We start from the raw sequence: 14,616 nt of genomic DNA on the forward strand, positions 1-14,616 counted from the left end.
GAGGTGAACCAACTCAAGGTCCCTTTAACAGGCACATCTCACCTAGAGGTATCAGGTAAATGCCACATCCTCTCTCGGGCCTTGAGTGTGCCTGTGTTAGCTTTAGGGCATGTAAGGAAATCGAGAGTGTAAGTTCACCCTTTCTCACCTTCACTGGGGAGACCCAGCTGTGAGCCAGTCCTGGTACATCAGGTTTCCCGGAGCACCGAGGTTAAGAAATGGCAGAGGGTATTGGCAGTAGCCTGAGAATGAAAACGAGCAGTGAAAAGCGGGTTTCTTTGCTTCTGGTTTGCAGGAAGCCAGCCGTGCCGCTAGCTTTGAGGGCAGAGAGAGGCCTGGTGGGAGCAGCGGGGTACCACGCATCCCCTCACAGAGGCCGCCAGCACCTGGCTTTCTCGTTGCCCTGTGACACCTCACATGCTCCTCAGAGGTTTTGCTCTTTCAGGCCAGAGTTCCTGAGGGTCGGACAGGGCTCGGGGTCACCCTGGTTGGGCCGCACGGTTCCTTGTCCCTCCTGTTGGTAAGGTCCCTGGAGGGAGGGCTTAGAAAGCATGGGAGCAGGGCTACGGGCAGAGGGCACAGCCATAGGGGAGTGCGACAGCACTGGCAAGGGAGAGGGCATCAGCCTGAGGAGCCAGAGCCCCTTCCAGGGTCTGTTCCCAGGGGCGTGAGGCACTGCTGCAGGAAAGGAGAGGTAGTGGTCTCCTCAGCCTCTTCCCCCACTGCCACGCGCTGCTGGTACCGACTCTCAACAGTGTGTAGGCCCCGACCTCGGAGGGCTGGGCTCCGCCGGCGTCACTTGTCTCTGTTGGAAGAAAGTTGGGAATTTGTGAATGTTCCGTTACGTGGTCCATTCACTCAGTGTTTGCTGAACACTGGGATGTGCCGGGCGCTGTTCAAAGGGCTGGAGACACAGCAGTGAGCGAGACCAGTGGTTAGTGCTCTCATGGAGCTTTCATTTTAGGGGGCTGGCAAGGAAAGCTGAATGAGGTAGTTGCAGATCACATCCTAGTTACAAAGAAGTTAAACAGACTCCGAGGATAAGAATGGTGGCGGTTGGTGCCCTGTCCTAGAGTGTGGTCTAGGAAGGCTTCTTTAAGAAGGTGATGTCTCAGCAGAGACCTAAGTGAGGGGCAGGATCTCAAATCTGATTTCGGAAGGAAAAAATGCTCCAGACCAAGGGAACACAAGGTGGGAATGAGCATAGGTGGCGCTCCTGAGGCAGCTGGGATGGGCACTTACTGTGCATTGGCCGCAAAGAAAGTAAGTCCTGCCTCTCCTTCCAATGTCCTCTCCTTTTCACTCTCCGCTTCTTTTTTGGCTGCCCCAAAGCACCCTTTTCCCATGCTACTAACTCTTCTCTCCTTCCTGTACTCAGCCAGCTCTTGACTGACTTACTGACACATTTATTGAGCTCTAGACAGCAGGCCAAGCCCTGGGGAGACAACAGTGCTCAGGACTTTGGTTTGGGTGATAAACTGAGTCACATAGTAGAAATAGAGTGGGCAGGTATCTGTGCTATTTCCCAAAAATGTTTGCATTTTGAGACGGGATGATACCTTTCCCAAAGGAACAAATTTGGAGCCAGAAACTTCCTTTTGCAAAACAGGCCTGCAAAGGAGATAGTTATGGGAGGGCAGCATCCAGCACATCCTGATTCCTACTGCAGGGTGAGCCCCTGAGTCCTCTTTTGGGCAAGCAGTTGGTCGGTGGATGCAGACTTTTAGAGTGCCAGGAGAGATGTAAAATTGCCGGGCCTGAAATAAAATATTCAGGCAAAGAAGGTGTGCTGGGAAGCTATACCAGCACGCTGGATGGGGTTGGGCTCAAGTGCGACTCGAGGCGGTTGTTTTTGTCTTTTCTGAGATGTGGATTTTCACTTAGGACCAAAGAGCATTGTAAACTATTAAAGAAAACGTATTTTTAAAATGTAGGTAATGATTCGAAAAAGTAGATAAGGGTCAAGAGAAGAGTCAACATTATGCTTGGTTCTTTGTACCGCTAGTTAGTTTTTATGTGATTGTACAAGGCTGTGCCAAATTCTGGATTTGAAACTGACAATAGTTAAGTCAAGGGTTGGTATCAGTTTGAAATCTGTCACTATCTTTCAATTAAGCTTCTCCCCGGGACTTCTTCCCATTGCAGTCACTGGGATCTGTGCCTGGTTGGTTGTTTGTTTTTAATTTTCTGAACGTCACTCCTTGTTTCTTCTAGGCCTGTCTTTGTTCACCTCAAATGTATTGAAAAGTAAAGAACAAACCTGAGCCTGCACATCATGTGGGAGGGCACGAGAGCTCTAAAATTTTCCCATGGTGCTCCCCGCCCCCTCCTTGGGGCCTACTCTAGAGGTTCTATATTTACGCCTTTGCTGAGGATCTTGTTTGGACTTCATCTCAGTCACTGCCCTAGTTCTGAGTGTTCTCCGTTTAACACGTTGTTTTGTGTGTGAGTTCTGATTAGGGAAATAAGGACTGTCATTGAAATTTAACTGTAAAAGGATGAGTATCTTAAATGTGACAGGATTCATCCTGTTATCTTTCAGGTAAGTCATCTTGGGAGGGCACATATCTATCTTCTGGTGTCATTTAGCTGCTTGCGACAGTGTCCCCGCCCTCACCCCCTGAAACAGGTTTGTTTTTCTCCATTAACGAGAAGTCTGGAGATGGGTAGTCCAAGGTGAGGTGGCTTTACGGTGTCATCAGAGTCCCAGATTCCTTCTGTCTTCCTGCTCCACCATTCTCAGGGAATGTGATTTATATCCTCTTTGTTCCAAGATGGATACTTCAGACCCTAGGCAGGGAAGATAAGGAAGGAAGGTGTGGTGCATTTCTCAGGAGAGCAGAACTTTTCCAGATATCCCCAATAGACTTCTGCTGCATCTCATTGTCCAGACTGTATTCCCTCGTCATCCCTGGGAGGCTGGAGATGGTTTCAGATGGACACATTACTGCCCTCTACAAGTCTCAGGGTTCTGGGAGTGAGGAATAAGGGGGATGTAGATACCAGAAGGTAATTAACAGTGTCTGCCGTGCTCCTGTATTGGACCTTTGCTTCAACATCAGATGAGCCAGAGAAAGAAAATCAGTGTCAGTACTTGCGGCCACATATTAACAGTGCTTTCTAGGTTCCCTAAACCGTATTAGTTACCTTGATCACTTCCTTTGTTTACCAGTTATCCACCAAATCCTCTTCTAATCTACTGCCACTGAAGATACTGAAAGGAGATGTGGCAACTAATTGTAATAGCCAAAGGCTCAACAACTTAGTTGTCTAGCAATAGAAGACTGATTGACTAAGCCATGGTATTTTCAACTTTGATAAGAGAATAAGGAATGTCTCTATATGCTGCTGCGAGTCATCTCTTGAGTATATTGTTGGGTGGGGGGGAAGATAAGGTGGAAAAACTATGTATAGTATGCTAGCATTTATCTAAAAGCAGCTGTGTGTGTCTCTTGTCTCTTCCTGCCCTGCCCCCCAAATGAAAGATAAAACAAACAAAAAATACTTTATTTTTAAATTGTTACCTATAGGGGGAGTGAGGGAACAGAATGGAAGTGGCAGGGATAAAAGCTACTTTTTTCATACATGCCTTTTTGTATATTTGACTGTGGAACCACCCTAAGTATTTTATAACATTATAAAACAAAATTAATTTTTAAAAACTTTTTCTTCTCTGGGGTGTCTAGGTGTTCAGTCAGTTAAGCATCCGACTCCTGATCTCAGCTCAGGTCTTCATCTTAGGGTCATGAGTTCAGACCTCATGTTGGGCTCCACGCTGGGTGTGGAGCCTACTTTAAAAAAAATAATAATAATGTTAAAAACTTTTTATTCCGGAATAATTTTAAACTTAAAAAAAGTTGCAGAATATTGCAGCGTTCTAGGACTCTTCACTTAACTTTCCTTAATGTTAACATTTCATATAACTATAGTCTAATTATAGAAACCAAGACATTAACATTGACACAATAATCTATAGACCTTATTCATATTCCTTTAGTTTAAGATTTTCTTTTTCTAGTCGGGGATCCAATGCATGTTCTCATATTTCCTTTAGAAATCCTGACTCCTTAGCCTCCTTTGGTTTACAGCAGAGCTTGTCTTTCCTTATCTTTCATGACCTTAACACTTTTGAAGGGTACTGACCAGCTATCTTTCAGTTTGTGTCTACCTGATGTTTTCTCATGATCAGATTTGAGGTTATGCATTTTCAGCAAGAATATCATAGAAGTGATGTTATGTGCTCCTCAGTGCATCATTTCAGGGGGTACATGGATTAATACATCTTACTGCTTGTGATGTTAACCTTGATTACTTGGTCGAGGTGGTGTCTGCCAGGTTTCTTCACTGTCAAGTAACTATTTTATTTTTACCTTTAAACTCAATCAGTATCTTGGGGGGGAGATATCTTGAGACTCTATAAATACCCTGTTTCTCACCATACTCTGGCCTGTTAATTTTAGCATCCATTAATGGTTCTTGCCTTCAACAATTACTACCATGGGGTTTGGCTCCTCATAATTTTCTATTTCAGTCATTTCCTATACACTTATTAATTGGAATTCTACTGTAGAGAACAGCTTCTTTCCCCCCGTTTATTTCTTTATACCAGTATTGACTCGTTTTATTTATGGGTTATAGTCTCTTACTCTCATTACTTATTTTGTTGTTCACACTTGGTCATTAGGAGGTCCTTCAGGTTGGCGCCTGTGTCCTTTTGACATGCTCCCATCAGTTTTTGAGCACTTCCTTTCTGGCACCACAAGATGTTCAGGTTCATGTTGCATTTTTCCTGCCACAGCCATAGAATTGACAGTTCTTCCAAGGATCCCTGGTTCCTTTTATTCAGGAATGGCATATAGGGGCACTGGGGCTCAGTTCATTAAGCATCTGACTCAGGTCATGATCTCAGGGTCCTGGGATCGAGCCCCACGTCGGGGTGGGTGTCCTGCTCAGCAGGGAGTCTGCGTGTCTCCCTCCCCCTGCTCATTATCTCTCTCTCTCTCAACTAAATAAATCTTAAAAAAAAAAACGAATGGCATTTAGCCACCAAGATCTGGCTCCTAGCAGTGCCCGTTGCTGCTAGAGTAGAGTACCATGGCTTCTAGACTCTCTGAGCAGACAGAGCTAGGAAATGTATGTATGTGTGTGTGCTTGACACAAGCATGCATGCCATGCGTCTCTACTTTCCCATATCTGTCCACCCACAGTGAGTTGCTGATTCCAGTCCAACAACACAGGATTCACTCCAGCCTTCCCCTCTTCCTTCTTTTTAACTCATTTCTCTGGCTGTGGGAAGTTTCAGTCTCATGGTAACACAGTATATTTACTCATTTGTTCAGTCCTAGTATGTACATAAAGTCGTTGCAGAATTTCTAACCCATATTCTGTGAAACATAAATAAATTTACCAGCGTATGATATTGGACTGTAGTAGTGGGTTGGTTTTTTGTTTGTGTGTCATTAGTCTTGCCATATATAATCAAAATACCATTTTCCAAAGTTACTTGGTTTGGTTTTCTTCTTTCCCACTCCCTTCATTATGGTTAAATTAATGTGGGGGAAAAAATCAATCCCTAAAATGCAGAAGCAAAATGAAACCGTTGAATCTAGCTGTATATCAAGTGGACAGTGTAACCCCAAGGGAGAGATTATTTCAAATGTTTGTATTTAATATTTTTGACATTTTCATTTTGATATCATTTCAGTTTGCGATTCCAGTATAGCCTTTATCCAGATTTACCAACTCTTTACACTTTGCCCCATTTACTTTATCATTTTGCCTTCTATCTCCCCTACCTCTCTGAGTACATACTTAGACTTAAACACATGTGTACACACACCATTTTTTGTCTGAACCATTTGCGAGTAAGTTGTCCCCAAGTCGTTTAGTGTGTAAGTGCAAGGACATTCTCTTCTATAATCCACAGTTTAGTTCTCAGAATCAGGAAATAAGAAGACAGTCTTCAGTCCACAGTCCATATTCAGATTTATCATTTATTTCAGCGTCCTTCATAGCCCCTCTTCCCCCGCAGTCTGAAATCCATCCAGTCCAGGAGCACCTATCACCTTACTTCCCATATCTCTTTAGTCTTCTTGAGTCAGAAGAGTTCCTCAGTCTTTCTTTTACGACCTTTGTTTTTAAGGGGTACAGGCCAGTCGTACAGATCATCCCTCAGTCTGTGTTTGTATTTCCTCAGGATTGGATTCAGGCTTAGTAATACCAGTGAAGTGATATATCCTTCTCAATATATCAGCACTACGAGAGGCATGATGTCTGTTTGTGTGATAATAGGTACTTGGGTATCTTAGTTAAGGGCGAGCTGCCAGATGTCTCCACTATAAAGTTGCTGTTTTTCCCTTTGAAATTAATAAGTAATTTTGAGAGGTACTTTGAGACTGTGTAAGTAAATATTCCTCATCAGTTTTACCCACTGGTTTTAGTTTCCATTGATTGTTTTTGCCTGAATCAGTCAGCACTGTGATGGTTGCAAAGGAGTGATTTTCTAAGCTTTGTTACTTGAACTCTTTTAGTCGTATCCTACTATAAGAAAGAGTTTTCCTTTTTTCTCCCCTGTATTGATGTCATTATGTACTCATGGGTTCTTTTTTCATTCAGTGGGTTATATTCCACTACTATATTTATTTTGATATTCAGATCATCCTGGACATAGCCAGCCAGTGGTAAACCTCTTCAAGTTGGTGGTGTTATTTGGGTATGTCTCCATCCTTCCTTGCGTACTTCCTTACATTCTGGCACAATAATATGTTTGGGGCTCATCCTGTACTTTTCCTGCCCCCCCCCCAGCCCTGGGATCAACTATTTCTCTAACATACCTTGCTTTTATCCTAATGGAGAATATATTTAGAAACCAAGATCTGAGAGTGAGTTATGGCCTTTGCTGTTGTTTCTAGGCCCGTTCGGTGGACATAGCTGGAATACATACACAGAATATAAATGCACATAGATACATAACATGCATTCATTTGTATGTGTATATGTACACATGTATAATAAACCTGTAAATACACATATATCCATATCTGTTTCTATACCTGTATGTATGTGTATGTTTGTTTATTCACACAGGCACACACCTAACCACGAGTTAATACTGAAACCTCTAAATCCATTCTAATACCACAGTTATTCTAGTTTTTTCTTTATAGATTTGTAACTTCCTTCTTCAACAGTGAAAACCCTAACTTCTTTTTTTTATTTTATTTTATTATATTATGTTAATCACCATACATTACATCATTAGTTTTAGATGTAGCGTTCCATGATTCACTGTCTGTGCATAACACCCAGTGCTCCATGCAGAACATGCCCTCTTTAATACCCATCACCAGGCTAACCCATCCTCCCACCCCCTCCCCTCTAGAATCCTCAGTTTGTTTCTCAGAGTCCATAGTCTCTCATGAAAACCCTAACTTCTGTTTCTCTCTGTATATTTATGCATTTCCTCAATCCTATATTATGTAGAAAATAGTTTCAGATTTTCTAACCCTACCATGGGAAAGAAAAAGAAACCTACCTGCCACTGTGTATTTAAAACACTGTAATATGAGTGTACATACTTAGTGGGATATAACCCTATGAGAGGAGGAAAACAGAAATCTTGCATTGTTTTTAGTTATGTTTTGGGGGGATCATAATGATACAGTTTTTCTGAGACTATTACATAAATTGTGAGATAAATCAAATGAATAATGATATTGGTGTGGTTGAGAATTGAGCTTTTTGACATGGTTAAAAAGAGATACAGGTATGTGGTTGGTAACGTTAAAATCCCATACTTTTAAGTTTAAATTATAAATAATGGTACGATCTCATGATGTATTTTGTCTTATATATGCACATGGTTGGATACACTACACACACACACATACACACAAACACAAACACTTCTGAATAGGCCTAGAAACAATGACCTACCTAATAGCAACGAGCGCCTCTAGAGCATCCAGACTCCCACTGAAAGAAACCAGGACTCCCAGGAAAAAATGGCTGAGTCTAGGTCTGGGCAGGAGATATACAGTAGGAACATGGAACATGTCATACCAGAAAGCAAACATGAATAGACCTATCCATATCTATTTCTTTCTATGTATGTATATGTGTACTTACCCCCCATAAGCATGAGCTCATATGGATACCTCCAAATCCATTTTTAACACCAGAGTTTATTCTCATCTTGCTCCTTTCTATATTCGACTGGATCATGTTAAAAGAATTCAGGAGGCAACTTGAAATTTCCCACAGGAAAAAGAATAACAACAATGGGATAAAACATAGGACATATATTTAAATGCATAACCTCATTGTGTTCTTTAAAAAATAAATAGAAAAGTCTTCATTGGTCACTTTTGGAGGATGTTATTTTGGAAACTGATTCAAGTGAAGAGAAAGAAGGGGCACCTGGGTGGCTTAGCCAGTTACATGTCCGACTCTTGGTTTCAGCTCAGGTCCTGATCTCATGGCTCATGGGATGGAGCCCTGCTGTGGGCTCTGCACTCAGCGGGAGTCTGGATGGATATTCTTTCCCTCTGCCCCTTTCCCCACTCGTGCACTCTCTCACTCTCTGTCTCTAAAATAAATAAATAAATCTTTAAAAAATAAATAAAGAGAAAGAATCAGGCATTTAGCTTGTCTTTTCTACAGGAACTGAACATCAGGGTAACCAAAAAATTGATGAGGGATTGTAACCTCTAATGGTTACAATCTAGTCAATGATTATCACTCAAAGAAAGACAACCAGACCTCATATGCCTCCTGAGGGAAATTCAAACACCACCAAGAAACACACTTGCCAGAAATCAAATCTTAACCTGATCAAGTCTCAAGATACAGCTCCCAGTTTAGAGGAAATACAGGGAACAGAGGAACTTGTTCAGTGACACAGCCAGAATGCAGGTGGCAAAATGTGGACTGTTAGAAACTAGAGGACAGAAACCTGGTCTCTCCAACAAAAAAGTTGCATTTCAGGGGCTCCTGGGTGGCCCAGTCAGTTGAGCATCTGACTCTTGATTTCGGCTCAAGTCATGATCTCAGGGTCATGAGATCAAGCCCCGAATCGGGCTCCCTACTCAGTGCAGAGTCTGTTTGTCCCTCTCCCTCTACTCCTCCCCCCTCTTGCACTCTCTCTGTGTCAAATAAATAAAATCTTTTTTTAAAAAGTTGCATTTGAAAAAGGGAGAGGTCAAAAAGCAAGGAGTATCTATAGATTGAAAGAGACTTGAGACATATTAACCCGCTACAACATATGGGCCCTATTTACATCCTGATCGAACAAGCAAACTTAATATGCATATGAGATAAGCAAGGAAATTGGGACACTGACGAGATGGTTCATTCCAGGTGTTCATGTTTTGAAGTGTGGCAATGGCAAAGACGAGTCCTTGTCTTTTGAATTATACATTAAATACATAAAGATGAAACCTTAGGATGCCTAGGATTTGCTTCATAATAGTCTTAGAGGGTGGGGGCATAGTAGAGATGAAAAACGATTGTCCATAAGTACTTTACTGTTGTCTATGTGTGAAAATTTCTTTCTAGTAAAATGAAAAAGTGGTGTTGCCAGCTCTGAGGCATTTGCCCAGAGAGCAGGACAGCATCCTGGAAATGAGTGCCTGTGCTCAGACTGCAAGCTGGGGAGGGTAGGAAGCCATGTCCTTCTCATCACTTTATCCCAGCATATGGTAGTCACTCAGTAAATGAGTGACTTTGAAAAAAAAAAAAAAAAAGAAATGAGTGAGTTTGAAGGGACAGCCGACATCTGGGTGAATTTTGTTCCAAAATTGGTCCCATGACTCATAACTGTGAGAGCTGGCCACTCACACCACATGGTATTTAAGCACTTCCCTGTTCCTTGGGCTGCTGCCATTATATCTGGTGACATGATATATATGACCTTCCTTCCTTCGCAGGCTCAGGCCCGATGTCACCGGATAGGCCAGAGCAAGGCCGTGAAGGTGTATCGCCTCATTACTCGGAACTCCTACGAGCGGGAAATGTTTGACAAGGCCAGCCTAAAGCTGGGCCTGGACAAAGCTGTTCTTCAGGACATAAACCGAAAGGGCAGCACCAATGGAGTGAGTATGACAGTACCTGCCCGGGGTCCCCAAGAAGCACTCCTCACACAGCCTGGGCCCCTCTGGAGTCTTCCTTCCTACAGCTGTTTTAAGATTCACTTTCACTAAATCGAGTCAGGTTGCACGTCTTTGTTGAGTCATTCCCCACAGCAGAGGATCATTCAGGGTCAGATCTCTGCATTTTACAGATGCATAAAGGAAGTCTGTAGGCACAGTAAAGGGGTAGGATTGCCCAGCATGCAGTAACGTTTTTAGTAAGCAGAGTTTTTAACAGTGCCCATTAGAAGTCAGTAGATCTTAACAGTTAGCACTCTAAATATCTATTGTCACCATGCCTCATCTTGTACTCCAGACTTCGAGCTTCCTTGGGGTATAAGGGAACCTATTTTATCTGTATCACCCATGGACCTTAACAGTACTTGGCATATTAAAGATGTTCAATGCATGATGGTCAGTGAAAAAAATGAATGAAAAAATTAGCAGCTTGCAATATGGCAGTTAATAAAATCTTTTTCCCCCTCCACAGGGATGAAAAAGTGCAGCTAAGATTCCTAAATCGTATTAAATTATAGGCCAACAAAGCAGAGTTATCTCCTTAATCTCTGGACTCAGGGCATCAAAGGTTGGGAATTAAAACCTTCTAAATGAGTTGTCTTCAGTCCAGATGTTCTATATCCTCTTAGCTATGCGTATGTTGCTAAGTATAATACTTCAAGTTCCAGTGCTGGGACTCATGGAATTCCCTCTTGTGATTGATAGAGAACCAGATTCTTAATTACAACCAGGAAAGGGTGTTTTGAACTCCCATTTCCTGTTTTCAACAAGCAGTTGAGAAGATCACACTTGGCACAGGATCCTTTCTTTAGTTGAGAAATGACATCATTTCCAGTACTCATGTATTTATTTAATAACAAATAAATCATCATTCTTTAGCTCATTTAATACATCTGGAGGTTTTTAAAGATACAGACTCAAGCTAAAACATTAAATATATCCTCTTTAGTGGTGCATAGTTTAAATACCTTGTAACATTTGATAGTAACCAATGTCCTGAGGAATGTTAGGGCCATTGGGTCATGTGCTGGCTTTCCTTCCAGAGCTCCCTATAGGGGATTATCTGCCTGCCCTCCCCATAGTTTTCTTGAGTGTCTTTATCTGGGCTTTAATTTTCTAGAACTTGTAGCCCATATCTTTATTCTTCTGACATGTGCAGTTAGTGGAGGAAGTGTGTACTGAATCATGAGGGCCAGATTTGAGGCTGTTTTTCTCCTGTGCATTTTCCACTTTGTGAGTAGCCTTTGGTGACCTGTCCAGGTACAACAGCTCTCAAAAATGGAGGTAGAGGACTTGCTCCGGAAAGGTGCTTATGGAGCCTTAATGGATGAGGAAGATGAAGGCTCCAAGTTCTGTGAAGAAGACATAGACCAGATTCTGCAGAGAAGAACCCACACCATCACCATCCAGTCCGAAGGGAAAGGGTCTACTTTCGCCAAGGTATGGCACCTTTCCTCCAGAGTCCGTGTTGGAGTGGGAGCAGAAAGAAAACTATTCTTTGATCTTCACTGGCCAGGCTGTTTTCTCTATATGCAAACCGCTGAGATTGTGTACACCTCTGTTTTGTGTGAGACTAAATTCTGAGTAATGAGCCAGAAGCTCTATAGAAAGAAAACACCACTCCTGACGTTTGGGACCTGATCTTCAGCAGACAGGACAGACACTTTGGTTTACAGCTTGCACTGTTCACTGTTCACAAAGACTGCTCTGACATCTTTGAGTGGTCATCTGGATTTCCTTCTAGAGCACTCCTTGACCACTGTCCAAGCCCTGAAATTCCAATGAACATTCCATTCCTCAAACTGAAGCAAGTGTTTTTGCTCATTTCATGAGAAAAGAGATGTTAGTCTAGATTCCTAGCTGCTAGTCTAGGTACCCCTTTCCTCTGCCATTCAGCTCACTGGATTTTGGATTCAGCTAATGAGACCACTTACCAGATCACTTTCAGGTGTCCCTGACCACAGGCTCTGGGAGCTTTGTGGCCTGTTTGGTTGACTTATGTAGGACTTCTTCAGTAGAACATCCTGTGCTTTATGGGTGCCGCTCATCTCATTACACCTCGTACTGCCTAACTCAGTGCCTTTCCTATAGTAGACGTTTGGAAAGTGGTGAGCTGAAAGAAAAATTCCACCTAGGGAAGTTGGAAGAAGGAACCCTTTCGCAGGGAACTAGACATCAAGTGACACATTGCCATTGTGTTCCAGGGACTTTCTTCCTGCTTCCAAGTTTCAGTTCCAAAATGACCTATACATTGAAATTGTAATTTTCTTACCCAATCTTTAGAAAAGAACAGTCTTGAGATTTTTACATTCATTTGGGAGGCTCTGTTAGGGGTTTTGGTTTCAAATGCAGTTAGAGAACATACTTGAGATTCTGGTACATTTGAAATAACGTAGGTGGTATTACCAGTTTGTACTGTGTTCAAATGCAGTTTATTGACTTTCATCATCTCCACAGGCTAGCTTTGTGGCTTCAGGAAACAGGACAGATATTTCCTTAGATGACCCAAACTTTTGGCAGAAATGGGCTAAAATAGCTGAATTGGACACTGAAGCAAAGAATGAAAAGGTACGGTACTGAGAATGTTCTATTCCATCGCAATTTCTCTGTGTCTCATAGGACCATAAATTCCCACACAGCTCAAGTCATTATTCACTCCTGAGCCTTAGTTCGTAAGTGAGCTGCTATAGGTAACATACTTAAAATACGCCTGACACATAGACAGAGCTTGATAAATGTTCGCTGTTGTAATTTCAAAATGACCTAATGGGACATGCAGTTTGCTGGGCACCCGGGAAATTTGACAGAGGCAGTTAGAACTGGGACTGGCCAGGGGCACCTGGGTGGCTCAGTCAGTTAAGCATCTGCCTTCGGCTCAGGTCATGATCCCAGGGTCCTGGGATCGAGCCCCACATCGGGCTCCCTGCTCAGCGGGAAGCCTGCTTCTCCCTCTCCCACCCCCTTGCTTGTATTCCCTCTCTCGCTGTGTCTCTGTCAAATAAATAAAATCTTTTTTAAAAAAAATAAAAATAAATTAAAAAATTTAAAAAAGAACTGGGACTGACCACACACAGGTCAAGTTCAGCCCTCTGACCCAAGCCAGCATTCCATCCTTGGCATGTGACTGTTTTACCTCTGCTTCAATACTTCCTATGAAAGAAACTTCACCTGTGACAAATACTCCAGAGGAGACAAAGCAGCATGAGGGACTTCGTTGGTCTCCCCTCCATTCTTTCAGTATCTTGAGTTCTACTTCTGAACACGAGAAAGAGAATAGCCCTGGAATGAAACCAGAGTCTGGTGTCAGTCCGCCTCCGACTGTGTGCCTCTGGGCAAGGCAGTTGACCCCACTGAGATAAGTGAGCAAGACATGGGACAAAAGGAGGTGGTGACACCCCCTCGCAGAGTTGGCGATATTTGTGAATACACCTGCCTAGCCTGTGGGGAGGCACCCCTTAAGTGTTCATCTCATCCCTTCCCTCCATCCCTGGCCCTGTCACCTCACGCCGGGATGCACACACATCACTTTCTACTTGTCTTCTCTGGTGGCTGTTGAACCCCTGTGGATCCACGAGCCCAGGAGACAGTCCCTGCACATAGCTAGCTGATTCAGTAACCAGCACCCAGCCTTAACACTTCCGTGGGATCACCAGAGCTTGCTCAGTCCACCCTCTTCTCTTCTGTAGGAAGAGTCTGAAGTCCCTTGAGTAACCTGTTTAGTAAAACCTGTTTTACAAGGTCACAATCAAGAAGTTACTCTGTGTGCTGGACAGTGGGCGAGGGTGGGGAGAAAAAGCTCTTGTCCTTAGAGACCTTTAGAAGCAGCTGGAGCGTACAAGGCAGGGAGCAAGGGGACTGAAGCAGGGGTAACGCCACTGTGTATTGGGGCTACACAGACAAGTATTTAGGAGCTGAGCTGAGCTTTGGGAAGAGGTACGGGGGAGGGGGGAAGGAAAAGGAGCAGGAGCTTATGGGGACTATTAAAGAGGCGATGGTTCTGGCATGGATGGTTCTCCTCTCAGAGGAGCTGCCAGAATGAGCAGAGGATCCTGGGCTGGGGATCATGTCTTCAGTGAAAGACAAAAGGTTAGCAGTTAGTGCTCATGGAAGACAGAGAGTAAAGAAGCAAGGAATGTGTATGTCTTCAGAAAGTTGCTGAGCAGATGGATTTGTCCAGCTCCTCCTGTCTAGAGTGCAGGCTGCCCCTGCATGCTGGGCAACAGCTGGGGTGTGCCACTCCAGCCTTTCTTGGCAAGAGCGGACTGCCACTCTGGGCACTGGGGGGCCTTGTTCCCCATACCTGCTCTGCTGGCAGGACTGCAGAAAGAGCAGATGGTGGTGGGCAGCGCTGGGGTCTTGGGGGAGCGTGCCATCTCTAGTGAGTCTCCGAGAATTCACTCTGCTTGTCGTGGTCATGGGAGGTGTACTGGGAAGGGCCTTTCCTGCTGGAGGATGAGGCCGCTTGTGGTTT

General features: G+C 43.5%; 1 protein-coding gene across 6 annotated transcripts in view; it reads left to right on the forward strand.

Annotated features, from left to right (window-relative positions):
• Positions 1-14,616, forward strand: part of CHD6 (chromodomain helicase DNA binding protein 6) — a 196,162-nt gene that overhangs the window by 128,324 nt on the left and 53,222 nt on the right. For all 6 annotated transcript variants that reach the window (XM_081832767.1, XM_081832770.1, XM_081832768.1 and 3 more), the window contains 3 exons: positions 9,927-10,091; positions 11,406-11,585; positions 12,603-12,713. In XM_081832767.1, the coding sequence (XP_081688893.1) occupies positions 9,927-10,091; positions 11,406-11,585; positions 12,603-12,713 (456 nt within the window). The remainder of the gene's footprint in view (positions 1-9,926; positions 10,092-11,405; positions 11,586-12,602; positions 12,714-14,616) is intronic.

This window comes from Leptonychotes weddellii, chromosome 10, assembly GCF_054177405.1.
Source record: "Leptonychotes weddellii isolate Sample4059 chromosome 10, ASM5417740v2, whole genome shotgun sequence".
Lineage (NCBI taxonomy): Eukaryota > Metazoa > Chordata > Mammalia > Carnivora > Phocidae > Leptonychotes > Leptonychotes weddellii.